Here is a 15,050-nt window from a genome sequence, read left to right on the forward strand (position 1 = left end):
ACTTCAGTGATCTTGGCTGAGTTCCCAGCTGGCTCACTTACCAACTGTAAACTTATCACGTTGCTTAACTTTTCAAGACTTACATTCACTTTCATAAAAATTGGAAATATCTGGAACTTCTTACAGTGCTTTTTAAATGAAAGCCATTATTAAATAAATTTCATACTTCTTCTTTCAGAGTGATAAGTACATATATTTTCCCTTTTCTTTAATGAAACAATAGGTCTTCAAAGAAGAAGAAGAAGCTATTAAGGTTGACCTTCACGAAGGTTGTGGTAGAACCAAATTGTTCTGGTTAATGGCACTAGCAGATTCTAAAACAATGAAGGCAATGGTAGAATTCCGGGAACACACAGGTAAAGAGAGAATTAAAGATTGGATCATGCCTTTAAAAGGGGAACCATGCTTACAAATTATGACTAAACTAGATACTGATCTATCTGGTATGAATGATTTTAAGTGATATCCTGATGTTTAATTATGGCATTGACCACTGTCTGCATTAATTATGTTTACTAGAATAGTGTTCTTGACTAACCTGGTTTGCCATTGATGAGCATCACAGTTATTGTTGTTATAATTAGATGGTCATTAAAATCGTTCTACAGTCATCAAATACATGGAAGTCTTGGATATCACCTAGTGCTACAATAATGACCAATATTGTATTCTAGTCCTTGAGCATTTTACACATCATATGCGTCTACAGATGTTTGCTGTAAGTTATCGTTATGACAAAGGCACAATTAATGAACCCAATGATATGAGAAGTACAATATAAAGTAATATAGAAGGCCATTCATTAATCAAGTTAAAATTCTTCAAGATTTTCTCTTAAAGTGTTGCTGATTAGAAAGGAATATGTGAATTCTAATGGAGAAAATATAAAGCTCAAAGTGGGTGCTTATGACTGGGAGTAGGATGAATTTTGTAGATGTGACTGTGTAGTTGGGCAAAGTCATACAAGTTGTCAATAATAGCAGTTCTTATAAAGAAAATAAACTATATTAAATATATTAATGCAGCTAAAATTTCAGTTGGCTAACATTTTAAGATTCATAAGACTTGTGGAGACCTGATAGGATAAAAACTAAAGAGGAATACAGAACAGAATCCCAGGCAAAAAATCAAGGTCCTATCTCAAAAATACTCAACCCAAAAAAAGGGCTGGCAGAGTGACTCAAGTGGAAGAGTGCCTGTCTAGCAAGCATGAGGCCCTGTGTTCAAATCCCAATGCTGCCACAAACAAAAATTAAAACAAAAATAATTTTCAATTCATTGAATTTACAAACTTAAAAAATCTTAGGCTTTTAAGTTCAGCTTGGAAATCTTATTTTGTATCATCAGTTTAGCATATTTTTTTTTGAAAATCATTCAGAATATTTTGTTTCATACTCTGATCATGGACTTCGTCCTCTGCTGTATAAATTTTGTTATCATATAAAAATACTTAGGCACTCCCTTTTATTCCAGGTATTTTAGTTTATTATTTCTTAGTTGTGTTTATCTGGTATTGTGCATTTGGAGTGAGGCGTTTGCCACATCTGCCCAGTCGGCTAGCTTGACTAGCTGTCTAATCTGTTTCCTTTACTAAGAACATAACCCAGTCAAGAGTTTATTTGGCTTCAGATACGTCTTTAGTTTCTTTTCCCTTTTTGTAATTATTTTCTTTATAATTGGAGCAACTTACACCCCTTGACTAATTTTCCAGTGTTGGCAACTGATACAAATCTGTTTTGATTTTGGTGGGACTGGGGTTTGAATGAACTCAGGGCTTTGCACTTGCTAGGCAGGCGCTCTGCCATTTGAGCCAGCCCTGATTTGTGTTTTTAAAACTAGTCATATTAGAATATATAGAAAGCATGTCCTTAAGGAGTATTTTCCTTTTTCTGCTTGAACCTAGGCAAACCTACCACAAGTAGCTCAGAAGCATGTCGCTTCTGTGGGTCCAGGAATGGAACGGAGCTATCTGCTGTTGGCAGTGTTTGTTCTGATGCAGACTGCCAGGTGCGTATATAGAGAGTCAGGCCATCCCAGGGAGGAAGAGCATATATTCTCATTTCACATAAACAGGAGTTAGAGGTCAGCCTCAGTCCACTTTTACTTTGTCAGGTGTTGCTTGTCAAATCCAGAGAATGGATCAAACAAGGCTCTCAAGCCCAAGCCAGACTTTTGGTGCTTCACACCTACCATGTTCATAAGTATTTAATGTTTAATTTTGTCCTAGAAATAGTTAAAATATCTATGGAGTAAATTTCATTTGCTTTTTTATTTCCCTAAAATAAATTTCTAGCATCTTATATACACAGACTCTATGCTATCCAAATATTTTTAGTTTTTCAGCCATTTAATAAGTATTTAGATAATGCTCAGATAGCAATATCTGGGGGTTTTTTTGGATTTTTTTATTTTGCCTTTGTTTCGACCCCTATTTTGGTGAGGGGTGGTGATTGGGAGGTTACATACAATAAGAACTTTTTGCTTCATGACTATACATGATGACATATTATCAGCATTTCTTTTACATGGAGTGAAATTTTTTAAATGACATTAAAAGAAAAACAGACTCTTGTTAATAATCCTAGTTTATATTTAAGCAAAGAATACAAATAATTGTTACTTTGCTCTAATATGTGTTTCGTGTTGGAAAGAAATCTTGGAAAATTAACACATAAGGCATAATTACCAGGATATGTGCCCTTTTTGGTCATTGTATACTATTATAATTCTTCTTTAATAGGAATATGCTAAGATAGCCTGTAGTAAGACACACCCTTGTGGCCATGCATGTGGAGGTGTTAAAAATGAAGAACATTGTTTGCCCTGTTTGCACGGCTGTGATAAAAATGCCACAACGCTGAAGCAAGATGCCGATGACATGTGCATGATATGTTTCACTGAAGCCCTCTCGGCAGCACCAGCCATTCAGGTTGTCTCCGGTTTTAAATGTGTCTAGACTTCAATGTGGAGAAATACAGTTCTCAGATAAAAAGATGATTGAAATCACTGGGCAAAACTGTCCTATTAACTTCAATTTGTGATTTGTGTGAGCCCGTATAATCAAAAGGATGTATAAAATGTTCAGAAGGGGGAGATTATTAGATTCTCAAGTAGCTGATCTCTTAATTTCTGAAATGCAGAATATTTTATAGCATTATGTAATTGATCTATACATACTTCATAAGATAATTTACTAATGTATTTGGTAAATAAGTTTTTTTAACTTTTTAACCATTATTTATGTGTATTTTCAGTCTTCATGATTGATTCTAAGATAATAAATAGTCTCCAAAAAAATCTTTAAGTCAGCAGTTTCTACCATGAAAGACAAAAACTGAATACTTTTATGTTTCTCCCTAACCCAGCTTACTTTATAAATAGCTTTTATATATGGGGCATTAATAAATAAATGGTAAAAACTGGACAAGCTGGAGGCCTAGTTAATAATGTCCCATGCATAAGAAAGAAGTGCTGAAATTTCATTATATTCTATTTTGTGATTTTATTCTGCATCTTACATTGAGTAGTTTCCCAGTTACTCAAATGTTTCTCATCACTGTGTTTGCTTATGTCCTTCTCATTTGTTTTTTAAGCTGGACTGCAGTCACGTATTCCACTTACAGTGCTGTCGACGAGTATTGGAAAACAGATGGCTTGGTCCAAGGATAACATTTGGATTTATATCTTGTCCCATTTGCAAGGTGTGGGAAAAAAAATTGAAATTACCTACCTTCTATTTCTTTTCATCTCTCAAAATAAACGGGCATCAGAATCTCTTGGTATCCTTTCCTGCTTGCTTTCCACCAACAGCCCCCATCAGTTTCTGCCTTCCTTATCTAGGTGGTATCTGAGAATATTTTAAAGTGTCTCTAGCTGCTATAATACATTACAAAAACAGTTGCTGTCAGTTAAAAGCTTGCTAAGTTGAATTAAACATACTGCATGATAAGATTCATTTAAACATCATTATGCATTAATGATGTATGTATTGTTTTCAGACCTCCTAAGAGTTATATCATCTGACATGGCCATGGGTAACTACCGAAAAGAAAATGGGCTCTCTAGTCCCTGTTATTAAAAGCAAAATCTTGACCATTAATGCCAGTAGAGATTATTTTGGAGTTAGTTAAAACAAGAAGAAAATTCTTGGTACTGAACATATTTCTACAAAAGGAGTAAGCAAAGTAGAAAGTTGTTTTGTAAGCTAATAATAATTAGTAATATACTCTTGTTAAAAAATGAAACAGTGTTTTCCCTATTAATTCTTTACTCCTTTTCGTTCTGTGAAGTTCTTTCTGTTTTGTTTTTTTTTTTTTAGTCTTTTTACTTTAAAAGTGTTTAACATGAAGAGAGTTAGCATTGTTGTGTAGATTGAGAGCTATTCAAAACAATTACAGTATATTTTGTTTTCCCCTCTTAGAGAAGTCACATTAGGTGCCACAGAGAAAAGCCACATTTAGGAACCTGAAAATAGGTGCCTGAAAGTGGTATAGAAAATACCTACTTACCTTGACCACCTGACATACTACCAACGACTGAAAACCCACACCCCAAAATAAGTGTGTCATATTTTTGGTGTTAAGGAAACCTTTATTCCCAGAGTGGTTAAGGCAGCAAGAGATATATTTCAGACTCAGGAAATGTAAAGTTAGAAATAGAGAATTTTCATGCATTGAGTGCCATTTGTCTCTGTTTTCCCTGCTTTTGGGAATTTGGACTTTGCAGGATTATAAATAGTGTTTTATACAGAACATGTTTACTGACTGGTTACTCCTGACACATGCTTGGCTCTTGGACACACACTAAATGTTCATTGAATTAATTAATAAATGATTCTGTTAAAGAATGTTCTTTTCTTATTTCAGAACAAAATTAATCATATAGTATTAAAAGACCTGCTTGATCCAATAAAAGAACTCTATGAAGATGTCAGAAGAAAAGCCTTGATGAGATTGGAATATGAAGGTCTGCATAAGAGTGAAGCTATTACAACTCCTGGTGTGAGGTTTTACAATGATCCAGCTGGCTATGCCATGAATAGATATGCATATTATGTTTGCTACAAATGCAGAAAGGTATGCTGTATATTATACTGAAAGTTTTAAGAACTAGAGATCATCTATATGATTAAAGAGTTGAATTGCATAGTGATTTCTAAATATTCTTACATCTTAAACTTAAAAATGAGAAACATTGGTACAGTGCTTCAAGTTGAAATTACTGAGTTAATTTGTTTTGTTTTTTAATCTAAACAAACTTTTTCTAAAACATAGTATTTCTGTACAAAAGATACATCCCATTAGTAATAACCTCCCGTTTGCCTAGTATAGTTGGGTATAAAATAAATTTCTTTTACTTCACTCTGTTAACCATTTCCTTCTTGAAATTCTTATTACTTCCCTGGTTTCCAGAACAATACTCTCTGCTCTCTTTTGATGTCCCCTTTCCTTTGTGTAATTTACTATTTTGTGCCCAAAACAGTAATTTGTCTATTACTCCTATATCAGTTCCTTTTCATGTACTTACCCCATACATGCTTCTTTTCCCAGAGCTCTTGCCTAAGAATACCTTCTTACCTTTGGTGACCTCTGGTACATCCATGCTTTGCCTATCATCTATCCCATATGGCCTTCCAAATATTTTGAGATTTAGACGTAGGTAACCAACTGCCTACCAGACATTGGTAGTTCTCCCAGATACTTCAAAGTTCACCTATCTGGTAATATATTCGTCAACCTTGACTCCCTAAAGCTATAATCCATTTACAAAACCCTATCAATTCTGTCTCCAAATCACTGTTGAGTCTTTTTTATTATTATATCTTCAGCAAACCTAATTATTTTCTTTTGTAGCTTTCTTACTGAGCTCATCTGTGGCATCCCCAAGACCCCATTCCATACATTACACACACTGCCACTAGTAGAAAAATATTTCTAGATCGCAAATCTAACTATTGTTCTGTTTATAACCTTGTATCCCTGTCAATCTCTCCAGTCTCATCCCTCAGTGTATTACCATTTACACTCTGTGCAGCAACATACTGGACAGTTTACATTTCCCCAAACTCAGCCATGTTTGCTCACTCACTGATGCCTCTGTCCATTGCACAGGCTGCTTCTCTTCAGGAATGTTCCCTACTTCTTACCACACATTTTACTCCTACCATCACCCCCATTCTCATACACACACACTCGTGTGTGGCCAAATCTTTAGGATTCAGCTCAAGTTTCACCTCCTTTTTAATGTGCCCACACCTCCCCACCCACCATCATTTTGTTGTCTTACATGCATTCATTGTAGTGCTCAACCTGCTGTATTAATACAGGTTCACTTGTCTCTCTGCCCAACTTGGTACATGAAGTTACATAAGGTATATGAAGACTAAGACTGTATTTCTCATTTTTCTGTCTCTGCTGCTTGGCTCTTGGAATGAATAACTGAATAAAAGTTGCATAGATCTGCTATATGACAAAAAGAAAATGCACATAATGAATGGAGAGCTAAATACATAGATGATAGCCAGAAAGACAGACAAATATACATATATGCAGGGAAAAAACCGACGGTGTACATTTGTGAAACAAATAGTAAAATACTGTTTCTGCATGTTTATTGTGCCAAACATCAAAAATGAATATTGTGCTACCACAGAAGTAGCAGTCAACTGTTTAAGAAGCCAAGCAGAGGATATCAAAAAGTAAAACAGATAGAATAAAGCAAATAGGCCCCAGGATAAATTGAAGTACTTATAGGGCCAGATTTAGGTGGTAGATGACTGTTTATAACCTGTGTGTCAGTGAAGCCTGTCTTTTGACCTGTTTTTCTAGTACAGATAATAGATTCATATTGACTCAGCTTGTTTATTCCCAGTTTTGACTCTGCTTTTTGACTATGGACATAATGTGCATGCAAATTGTCCCAATTTCTTGGCCTCATTTATTTTGTGCCCAGAGCAAATATAAATAAATCATCCATCATGATAATTTTGTTTATTCAAGTGTCCATACTAGAGACCATTAAGTTTCTGGAGTTGCTTTTTGAGTAGTATTTTGACTAGAATTGCCAAATTTTCTTTCTGTTTAAAAACTGTGTATATGATCAGAAGATGCTTAAAATTAGGGTTTCTTTTCTTTCCCAATAGACTCGGAATTACAATTTTTTACTAATAATAATGTTAGGCATACTTTTGTTCTACAGTATTATAATTTAGGAACTTATAGTATATTTTTGAGGCAGTAGGAAGGAATTGTGTTGTTTAATATTTCAAAATGAGAAAAATGATTCAAACTCTGCCCTGAAAAAGTATAGTTTCTATTGACTACTTAGTATCTTATTTTTGGTAAAAATCTGAAATATTATACATTCTCTTGTCTTCTTTGAGAGTACAGTGTTTGAACTCTACACTGAAAGCATGACTCCATTCCAGAATTGAGATAGTTCTATTTTTGCCCTGATCCACCCTACAGTTGATAATATGGGCATCCATACACCTGGCATTGCAAGGGAGTGGCTAATAAGTGATAGTATTTCTGAGACCTTATGATCTGATTTTCACTGCACCCATGCTGTATCTCCCACCCTAGAGTTCTCCTTTTTCCCATCTGAAATTTTCATCTAAATATGGTCTCTCATAGGCATATTTTGGTGGTGAAGCTCGCTGTGATGCTGAGGCTGGACAAGGGGATGATTATGATCCCAGAGAGCTCATCTGTGGTGCCTGTTCTGATGTGTCCAGGGCTCAGGTGGGTAAAAAAAACACATTTTATTAGAAAGGACAGCTTTGAAAAATCAGAATTCTCTTTTTAAAATAATATTATAACCAATAAGCCAGGCTTCCCTCCCAGTGTTGTCTCATATTTACACAACATTATATAATTCTCCAAATTGTTTTATATGAATTATTTCTTTTGGGTGATACTTTCATTTTATAATTTTTGTTCCATGAAATTATCACCAGATTTAAATAAGGAATAACTTTACATATTTCATTTTCTTATACCTGCAGTCAAACTTTTAAATTTTCCCCTCTTCAGTACAGTACACCTATGAGATTGGGAAATGGATAAAATATTATTAATTTTTCAGTTTCACAGGCTAGTAAACATTCACAAGAAATTGAGTAGTTTGCATATTAAATCAGGTAATTGTATTGCAGATGGTATTAGGACTTGGGGCTTTGTCCAGACCTTTTAGCAAAGCTACATATTTATTAATTAATTTTAACACATATATCACCAGTTTTTTCATCAATTTTCAGAACTACATATACTCTCAAAGTGTGAACTAATGAACTATGTATATGACTATCTCAAGTATAGTTGAAATAGTCTCACTATAATCTTGTGTCTGTCTCTTCTTTTGCTATAGATGTGTCCCAAACATGGAACAGACTTTTTGGAATATAAATGTCGCTACTGCTGTTCAGTGGCTGTCTTTTTCTGTTTTGGAACAACCCATTTCTGTAATGCTTGTCATGATGATTTTCAAAGAATGACTAGCATTCCTAAGGAAGAACTCCCACACTGTCCTGCAGGTATGCTTTCATTATTATAAAATCACACTTGTTATCTGCGTGGTATCTATAGTGTTATTTAATAATCATGTGAGAACTCTGTTTGAAGTGATGGAAACCCAATTCAAACTAGCCTAAACTGCCAAGAGGAATAAGTACTTCGACCCTCATAAGGTTGTAACCTTCTCAATGAAGCAGACAATTGAGGTCATTGAGGAGCTCAATGATAATTGACAATTGAGGAGCTGTAACAGAGCAGATCTCTTGGGGAATGGGAATGAAGGTCTACCAAGAATTAGTAAAAAAAAAATTCCTGTTCAGCACAAAAGAGCCATGTGATTTGATATTCTAAATTAATATACAAGGATTTTGTGATTTTTTTTTTAAGAAGCCTGAATCATTCACCATAAATAGACAAGTGATTTATCTAGAATGTCTGACAACTGGCCACATAGTGAGTATCAGAAAGCCAAGAGAATTGAGGAATTTTGTTTTGTTAAAACAAAAATGCTACAAATAATAAGTAAATTGGCACTGAAGAAAGAATTTGGGAGAAACAATTGTCGTGAAGGGCATGCCAAAAAAAAAATATATATTATATGTCCCAAAGGAATCCGGAAAAAAATTGGTTGCGAGGCTGATAATCACAGTAATGTAGAATGATGCTAGGCTTCCTGGAAGTGAAAGAGGAACAAATGATAAATGTAAAAAAATAATTGTACATGAGCTGTATTTGCAATTAAAATATAAGACCCCATAACATGGTATATGCTGAGCAGCACATCCTTCATCCATGGCTTATCAATGTACAAGTGGGTGGCCCCCCTGGAAAGCAGTGTCATGGTGTCCATCAGACATACCAGTGCATCTACTCTCAGTAGTCCCATTCTGCCCATGTGATGAAAATAAAAAAGGGTTATTCATTGCAGCATTGGTTATAATAAAAATGTGTAAACAATACTAATATACCCTAGGGGAATGGTCATTGCTAAGTACTGTGCATCATTAAAAAGGAATTCTTTGCACTGATAATGGAAAGAGGTCTAGGAGAGTAGAATAAATTTTTAAAAAAATTACAGCTCGGTGTATATATACTATGCTGCCTTTGTAAGAAAGGGAAAAGGAGGATATGTTCTGATTTGCTTAGATTTGCATAAAGAAACACTGGAAAAATACACAAGAAACAAAATAGATTACTGAGGAAAATAAGGTTAAGATGGTAGAGATGGGAGTAAGGAGATGACTTCTGATTACAAATAATTTTTTAATATTTTGATTTTTAAATTCTGTAAAATGTGTTACCTATTTAAAATTAAAGATAGGTAGGGAGTTTTTTTAAGTGTGGCTACTTTTGCCATTCCTTTGTGTCATATAAAAATTATACTGATCACCTCATTTTTTTTTTTAAGGTAGAAGTAGCAGGCTTTGAAAGAGACAAATTCAGAACAATGTGAGGCCAGGGTTTCAGGGTAACGGCCAGAAGAGAAAGGGGAGCCACAATTAGAACGACATGGCAGTAAGCAAAAGTCAGAAGGTGAAGAAGCAAATAGCAGGCAGTATTCAAAATGATTTGACTTCCAAGGGAAGGCAGATTATTAAATGAAAGTTGTAGATCATGGTCTGGAAATAAATGGGAACCAGAAGAAAGTCAGTAATGCTTTCTAGCCTTATCACTGGAAGCAGACAACTAGCTTCCAGTTGAGAAAGTTTAGAGGCAAGTACTCTCATCAGAAAAATCCAACAAATTTTACTAATGGAAGAAAGTTTCTTCTGTTAAAACAAAAAAATGTTACAAATAATAAGTTAGTAGAGAAACAAGTATTCCAGAGAACACAGTAGTAGTGAGGGGGACAGTAGCTGAGAGATGAAGCATCAGGCCAAGGGTCCATATGCATTCCCACAATCAAGTCAGGCACAGTGGGGACTATTCCTTTAAACAACTGGGAGTCGCATGAGGGAGCCGCAGAAGGAAGGAGCTAATAATGATCCTGGGCGTTTTCACATGTATTTTCTCACACAGTTTTTATAATCTACAAGGTAGATGGTATTACCTTCATATTCACAAATGTGAAATTCAGGCCTAGAGAAATTAACTGACCTAAGACCGTAGACTTAGGTTGAGATTTGGCCTCCTAGCCTCACACTCTCCTCTAAATCATCCATTCATCTAGAGAACTGTAATAGTATTAGGAGAACCCATGATGATGTCAGTAGGGAAGATGACCCTGTGTGGTTTACTCAGAAGGACAAAAGGATCAATTCTCTCACCACTCTTAAGTCACCATATATTCTTCAGTATATGCATGAGGACAAAATAGAGACTAGGAAACCGAAGTAGATTACCGTAATGTTTTTGGGCTGACATGGCCTCATAGTATATTAATAATAGATGTCCTCACAGCTCTGGTTCTTGCCGTGTCCTCACATGAAGGAAGGGGCACTGCAGGAGCACTAATCTTCTTCGTGCCCACCCTCCTGACATCACATTGCTGATTAGGTTTCCACACAGGAATTTGGGGCCACAAGAGCATTCAGAGTACAGCATAATACCTCATTCTATTTAATCTTCATGACACCCTGTAAGCTAGATATGGCTGTGCCTATCCTAAGATAAGCCGTCTAAGAATCAGGAAAATTAAGTTAATTTTGCCTCAATTTATCTGCAAAGTGGCACGGATTTGGATTCCTGTGACCATCAGAGGATTAAAAGGTTGATAAAAACCTTTATAAAAGGTAATGTCCATAGTCTCAGTAGTAAGCACTCAGGTATTTATAGGTGTGTTTGTTTTGTTTTTATTTTTACTATTCATTATTTTTCTTTTTTTCTTTTTGCTGGTACTAGGTTTAAACTCAGGACCATCTGCTTGCTTGGCAGGTGCTCTACCACTTGAGCCACACCCCCAGCCACTTTTTACTTTAGTTATTTTTCAGATAGGGTCTCGCACTTTTTGCCCAGAGCTGGCCTTGAACCATAGTCCTCCTGTCTGTGCCATCTGAATAGCCTATTATAGATGTACACCACTGTATCCACCTTGTTTGTTGATATGGGGGTCTCACTAACTTTTTCTCCCTGAGGTTGGCCTGAAAATGCAATCCTCCCAATGTCCACCTCCCAAGTAGCTGGAATTACAAGTGTGAGCCACTGTGCCCAGCCTATTATTATTATTTCTTACCATTATGTTAATTATGAACTCCTTGAATCTAGGGGTCATACGATATTCATCTCTGTATTCCATTAACCTTTGCATCACCATTCATCGGTCAGACACTCTGGAAAATCTGACTGTGTTTTTTTCCTGAGGCTTGCAGTTTGCAAGAGCCGCCACAGATGGTGTTGTTACCGATGTGAATACGCCCTTGGTGGGGGGGCAGGATGGTTTGGCTTGGGAGAGCTGATCTATTTTCTAATTTGTGATGAGCGTACTTCACTTGCTTGCCAGCAAATGACCTCCCTGTTGAACCCTTGGGGATGCATTTGTTGGAAGCAGCACCACTGGGGCTCTCATGCCGATGGCTCCAACCTGCAGCAGAGCTCTCTTTATGAGACTAGCTGCCTCCACACTTTGGTCTCGCTCTTGTATGGAGTGGACCATATTCCTCCAGCTCAGGCCTCAGTTTGTTATTATCCAGTGATAATTGGGTATTTATACAACACCAGGCTAACAGCTTCATAAACACTAGCCTTTTACCCCTCAATTTTTCCTTCTTTACAGCAGAGAAGACTTTAAAGCCAGAAGAGGTAAAATTGAGTGAGATTTCATTCCCCATTGATGTGAATAAATTCATTCCACCCAATCTCATGATATTTTGCTCTCAAGCAAAATTAGAATTTGTGTGTATTCTTTTGAAAACTGGCAGTCGGGAAGTAACACAGAGCTCCCATAGCTCCTGCTGCTGTTCGATGGGAGCATGCACATGGGAGCACAGCCTGCAGCCCTGACACTGGGATGCTACTCTTCACTTACAGTGACGCTGAGGATACTTTTTAAATGATGGGACACACATGCATGAAGCACACAGGCATGACAAATCCCTTCTGAAAAGTAAAGAAGTACAGGGTTTTTTTACATTTTTATCTTCCCTAAAATGTTGCTTCCACATTTTGGTATTTTATGTTATTTTTAAGTTCATATTTTAAGCTGATGAATTTTCACTTCCCTACTAATCTTCCTTCAGAGAGTTTTTAAATAACTCCAAAAGTCAACTGGGCGCTGGTGTCTCATTCCTACAATCCTAGCTACTTGGGAGACTGAGATTTAGAAGATCAGTGTTCAAGGCCAGCCCAGGCAAATAGTTCTCAAGGCCCCGTCTCCAAAATAACCAGAGCAAAATGGACTGGAGGTGTGATTCAAGAGGTAGAGCACCTGCTTTGCAAGTGGGAAGCCCTGAGTTCAAACCCACAAAAAAAGTAAAAAAATATTAACTCCAGTAGTCAAGTCTTTTGCAATGTGCACTTTCCACTCAGTGAAAGAAGACATGTAACATGGCTTATTTATACTCACTGTTTTTACCTGTTGAAAAAGCTCCTATATAAAAGTTTCCAGAATAATTTTCTACTAGATTAAATTAAAGGATTTTTGTGACCATTCTTACTTACTGCTCTTTGCTTTAAAATGATAGATCTAATTCATCTATTAATAGAAAAGATCTGTGGCTCTTACTGTTTCTCTCTAGTCAGGATTCTGAGGGTAAGGGACCATGTTACTTTCTGTATTTTATAATATATATACACATATATGGTGAACAGTTTTACTTGTGATAGAAGGAAAATAATTTTTAGTTTTATATTTATGTAACCATGGTCATGTTATTTCTTTGAATCTCATTTATCAGTAATTTCTATTTCTATAGGCCCCAAAGGCAAACAGTTAGAAGGAGCAGAATGTCCACTCCATGTTGTTCATCCTCCCACTGGGGAAGAGTTTGCTCTGGGCTGTGGGGTATGCAGAAATGCACACACTTTTTAGAACATTCAGACCCTTTGTCAACAGAGAGGAAAGTTGCTTTCATCCACCAAGCGGATGCAATGAAGTTTAAACTCTGCTCAAGATAACAATGGGACCATTTTTACATCCATGAAAATGAACCATTCATAGTGCAAGAAGAATGCCAAATACCGTGTACATAATTCTTGCTAATGAAAAATTTCCACATTATTTTGGTTTATCTTCTTTGAACCAAGACATCAAACTTGTGAGGTGTTTGCATGTGGCCATTACCGTCATTGGCCTGTGAAGCATTGGACATTTATAGATAATTGACATAAAGGAATCACCATATCCTGGACTACGAATGATGCTGGCTTTCAAGCAAAAAAGAAAAATAGTCATTGTTTATTGTATACTGCCTTTTTGTAATCCTGTACAATTGCATCACGGGAGGGGATAAAATAAGAATATTCTGGTTTATTTCCTAGACTGTTATTTAAAAAAAATTGTGTTAGGATGGCATATAAATGTAATAAGTATCACACTGTATATAAATATCAATGTTTGTCCTGTATAAGAATTACTAAATTACAAATGCAGTTTCATTTAAACTTCTAGGTTAAGTTTGAGCCTGAAATTTTAATGAAGTGCAATACTGAGTGTGCCTCATTATCTTGCAGCTGTAAACATATTGGAATGTACATGTCAATAAAACCACTGTACATTTTTATACAGTGATAAAGTAACATTTGTGTAAGGTGGTGTTTGAGGAACAAAATTTATCTATTTATTTATTTGAGAAACAAGATTTAAAATCTTTAGAATCCATTAAAGATTTTTTGGAAAGAAATTCACTAGCACAATCATAACCTTCATAACTATTACAGAAAATTAGAGTAGTAATGCAGCACAACATTGGAATCTTAAACACTGCATAGAAGATTAAGAAAACCTAGGTGTGTTTAGGTGTGTCTTTTCATAAGCAGACATATGCCAAAGACAAAAGAAAACACTTGAGCAATCAATCAACTTCAGTCTTCCTAATCAGGAACTTTTTGACTATTATAAAACAAAGTGACTAGTCTTTTTCTTATCTTCTATACACTGTAGTGTGTTTAGTTAGTTTTATTTTTTCTTTCTTTTTCTTTACATTTGAGTCATGAAATTGCCAAATTACAGAATTACAAAAATTCATCATAAATTAGAACATATTTTTTTCATGAGACTAGCACAAGTTTTGACCTGTTTTATTTTAAATCTCTGCTGTTGGAAAGATAAAGAATAATTTACCAATATAGAAAGTGTTGGCAAATTTAATGGCATTTGTGCTAAGCTCGTGACAAGTTTAAAGCAATCTGCTTTAAAGGAACTTAAAATATGTAAAGAGAAGGTCAAATCTGAGCACAGATTTTACAAAATATTCTACTAAATTTCATAAAAACATCCAAGCCAAATGCTTCAGGATTTAGGAAAAATCATTATTGGTTTGTCGTTCTTACACTTTGGAGGGTGGCAGCCAGTAGGCCATTTGACTGCATTTTGAAGAATAAATAACATTTCAAGGAACAGAGATGTTGAAAATTGCATGGGGAAAAAAGCATATAGGTAGA

At 35.6% G+C, this 15,050-nt stretch overlaps 1 protein-coding gene across 14 annotated transcripts in view; it reads left to right on the forward strand.

Annotated features, from left to right (window-relative positions):
* Mycbp2 (MYC binding protein 2) overlaps window positions 1–14,186 on the forward strand; it is a 257,047-nt gene extending 242,861 nt beyond the window's left edge. For all 14 annotated transcript variants that reach the window (XM_074043187.1, XM_074043188.1, XM_074043191.1 and 11 more), the window contains 8 exons: window positions 224–356; window positions 1,904–2,007; window positions 2,741–2,929; window positions 3,594–3,701; window positions 4,866–5,075; window positions 7,635–7,742; window positions 8,368–8,533; window positions 13,364–14,186. In XM_074043187.1, the coding sequence (XP_073899288.1) occupies window positions 224–356; window positions 1,904–2,007; window positions 2,741–2,929; window positions 3,594–3,701; window positions 4,866–5,075; window positions 7,635–7,742; window positions 8,368–8,533; window positions 13,364–13,479 (1,134 nt within the window). In that variant the 3' untranslated portion in view covers window positions 13,480–14,186. The remainder of the gene's footprint in view (window positions 1–223; window positions 357–1,903; window positions 2,008–2,740; window positions 2,930–3,593; window positions 3,702–4,865; window positions 5,076–7,634; window positions 7,743–8,367; window positions 8,534–13,363) is intronic.
* Window positions 14,187–15,050: the final 864 nt, after the last annotated feature.

Source organism: Castor canadensis, chromosome 10 (assembly GCF_047511655.1).
Source record: "Castor canadensis chromosome 10, mCasCan1.hap1v2, whole genome shotgun sequence".
Classification (NCBI taxonomy): domain Eukaryota; kingdom Metazoa; phylum Chordata; class Mammalia; order Rodentia; family Castoridae; genus Castor; species Castor canadensis.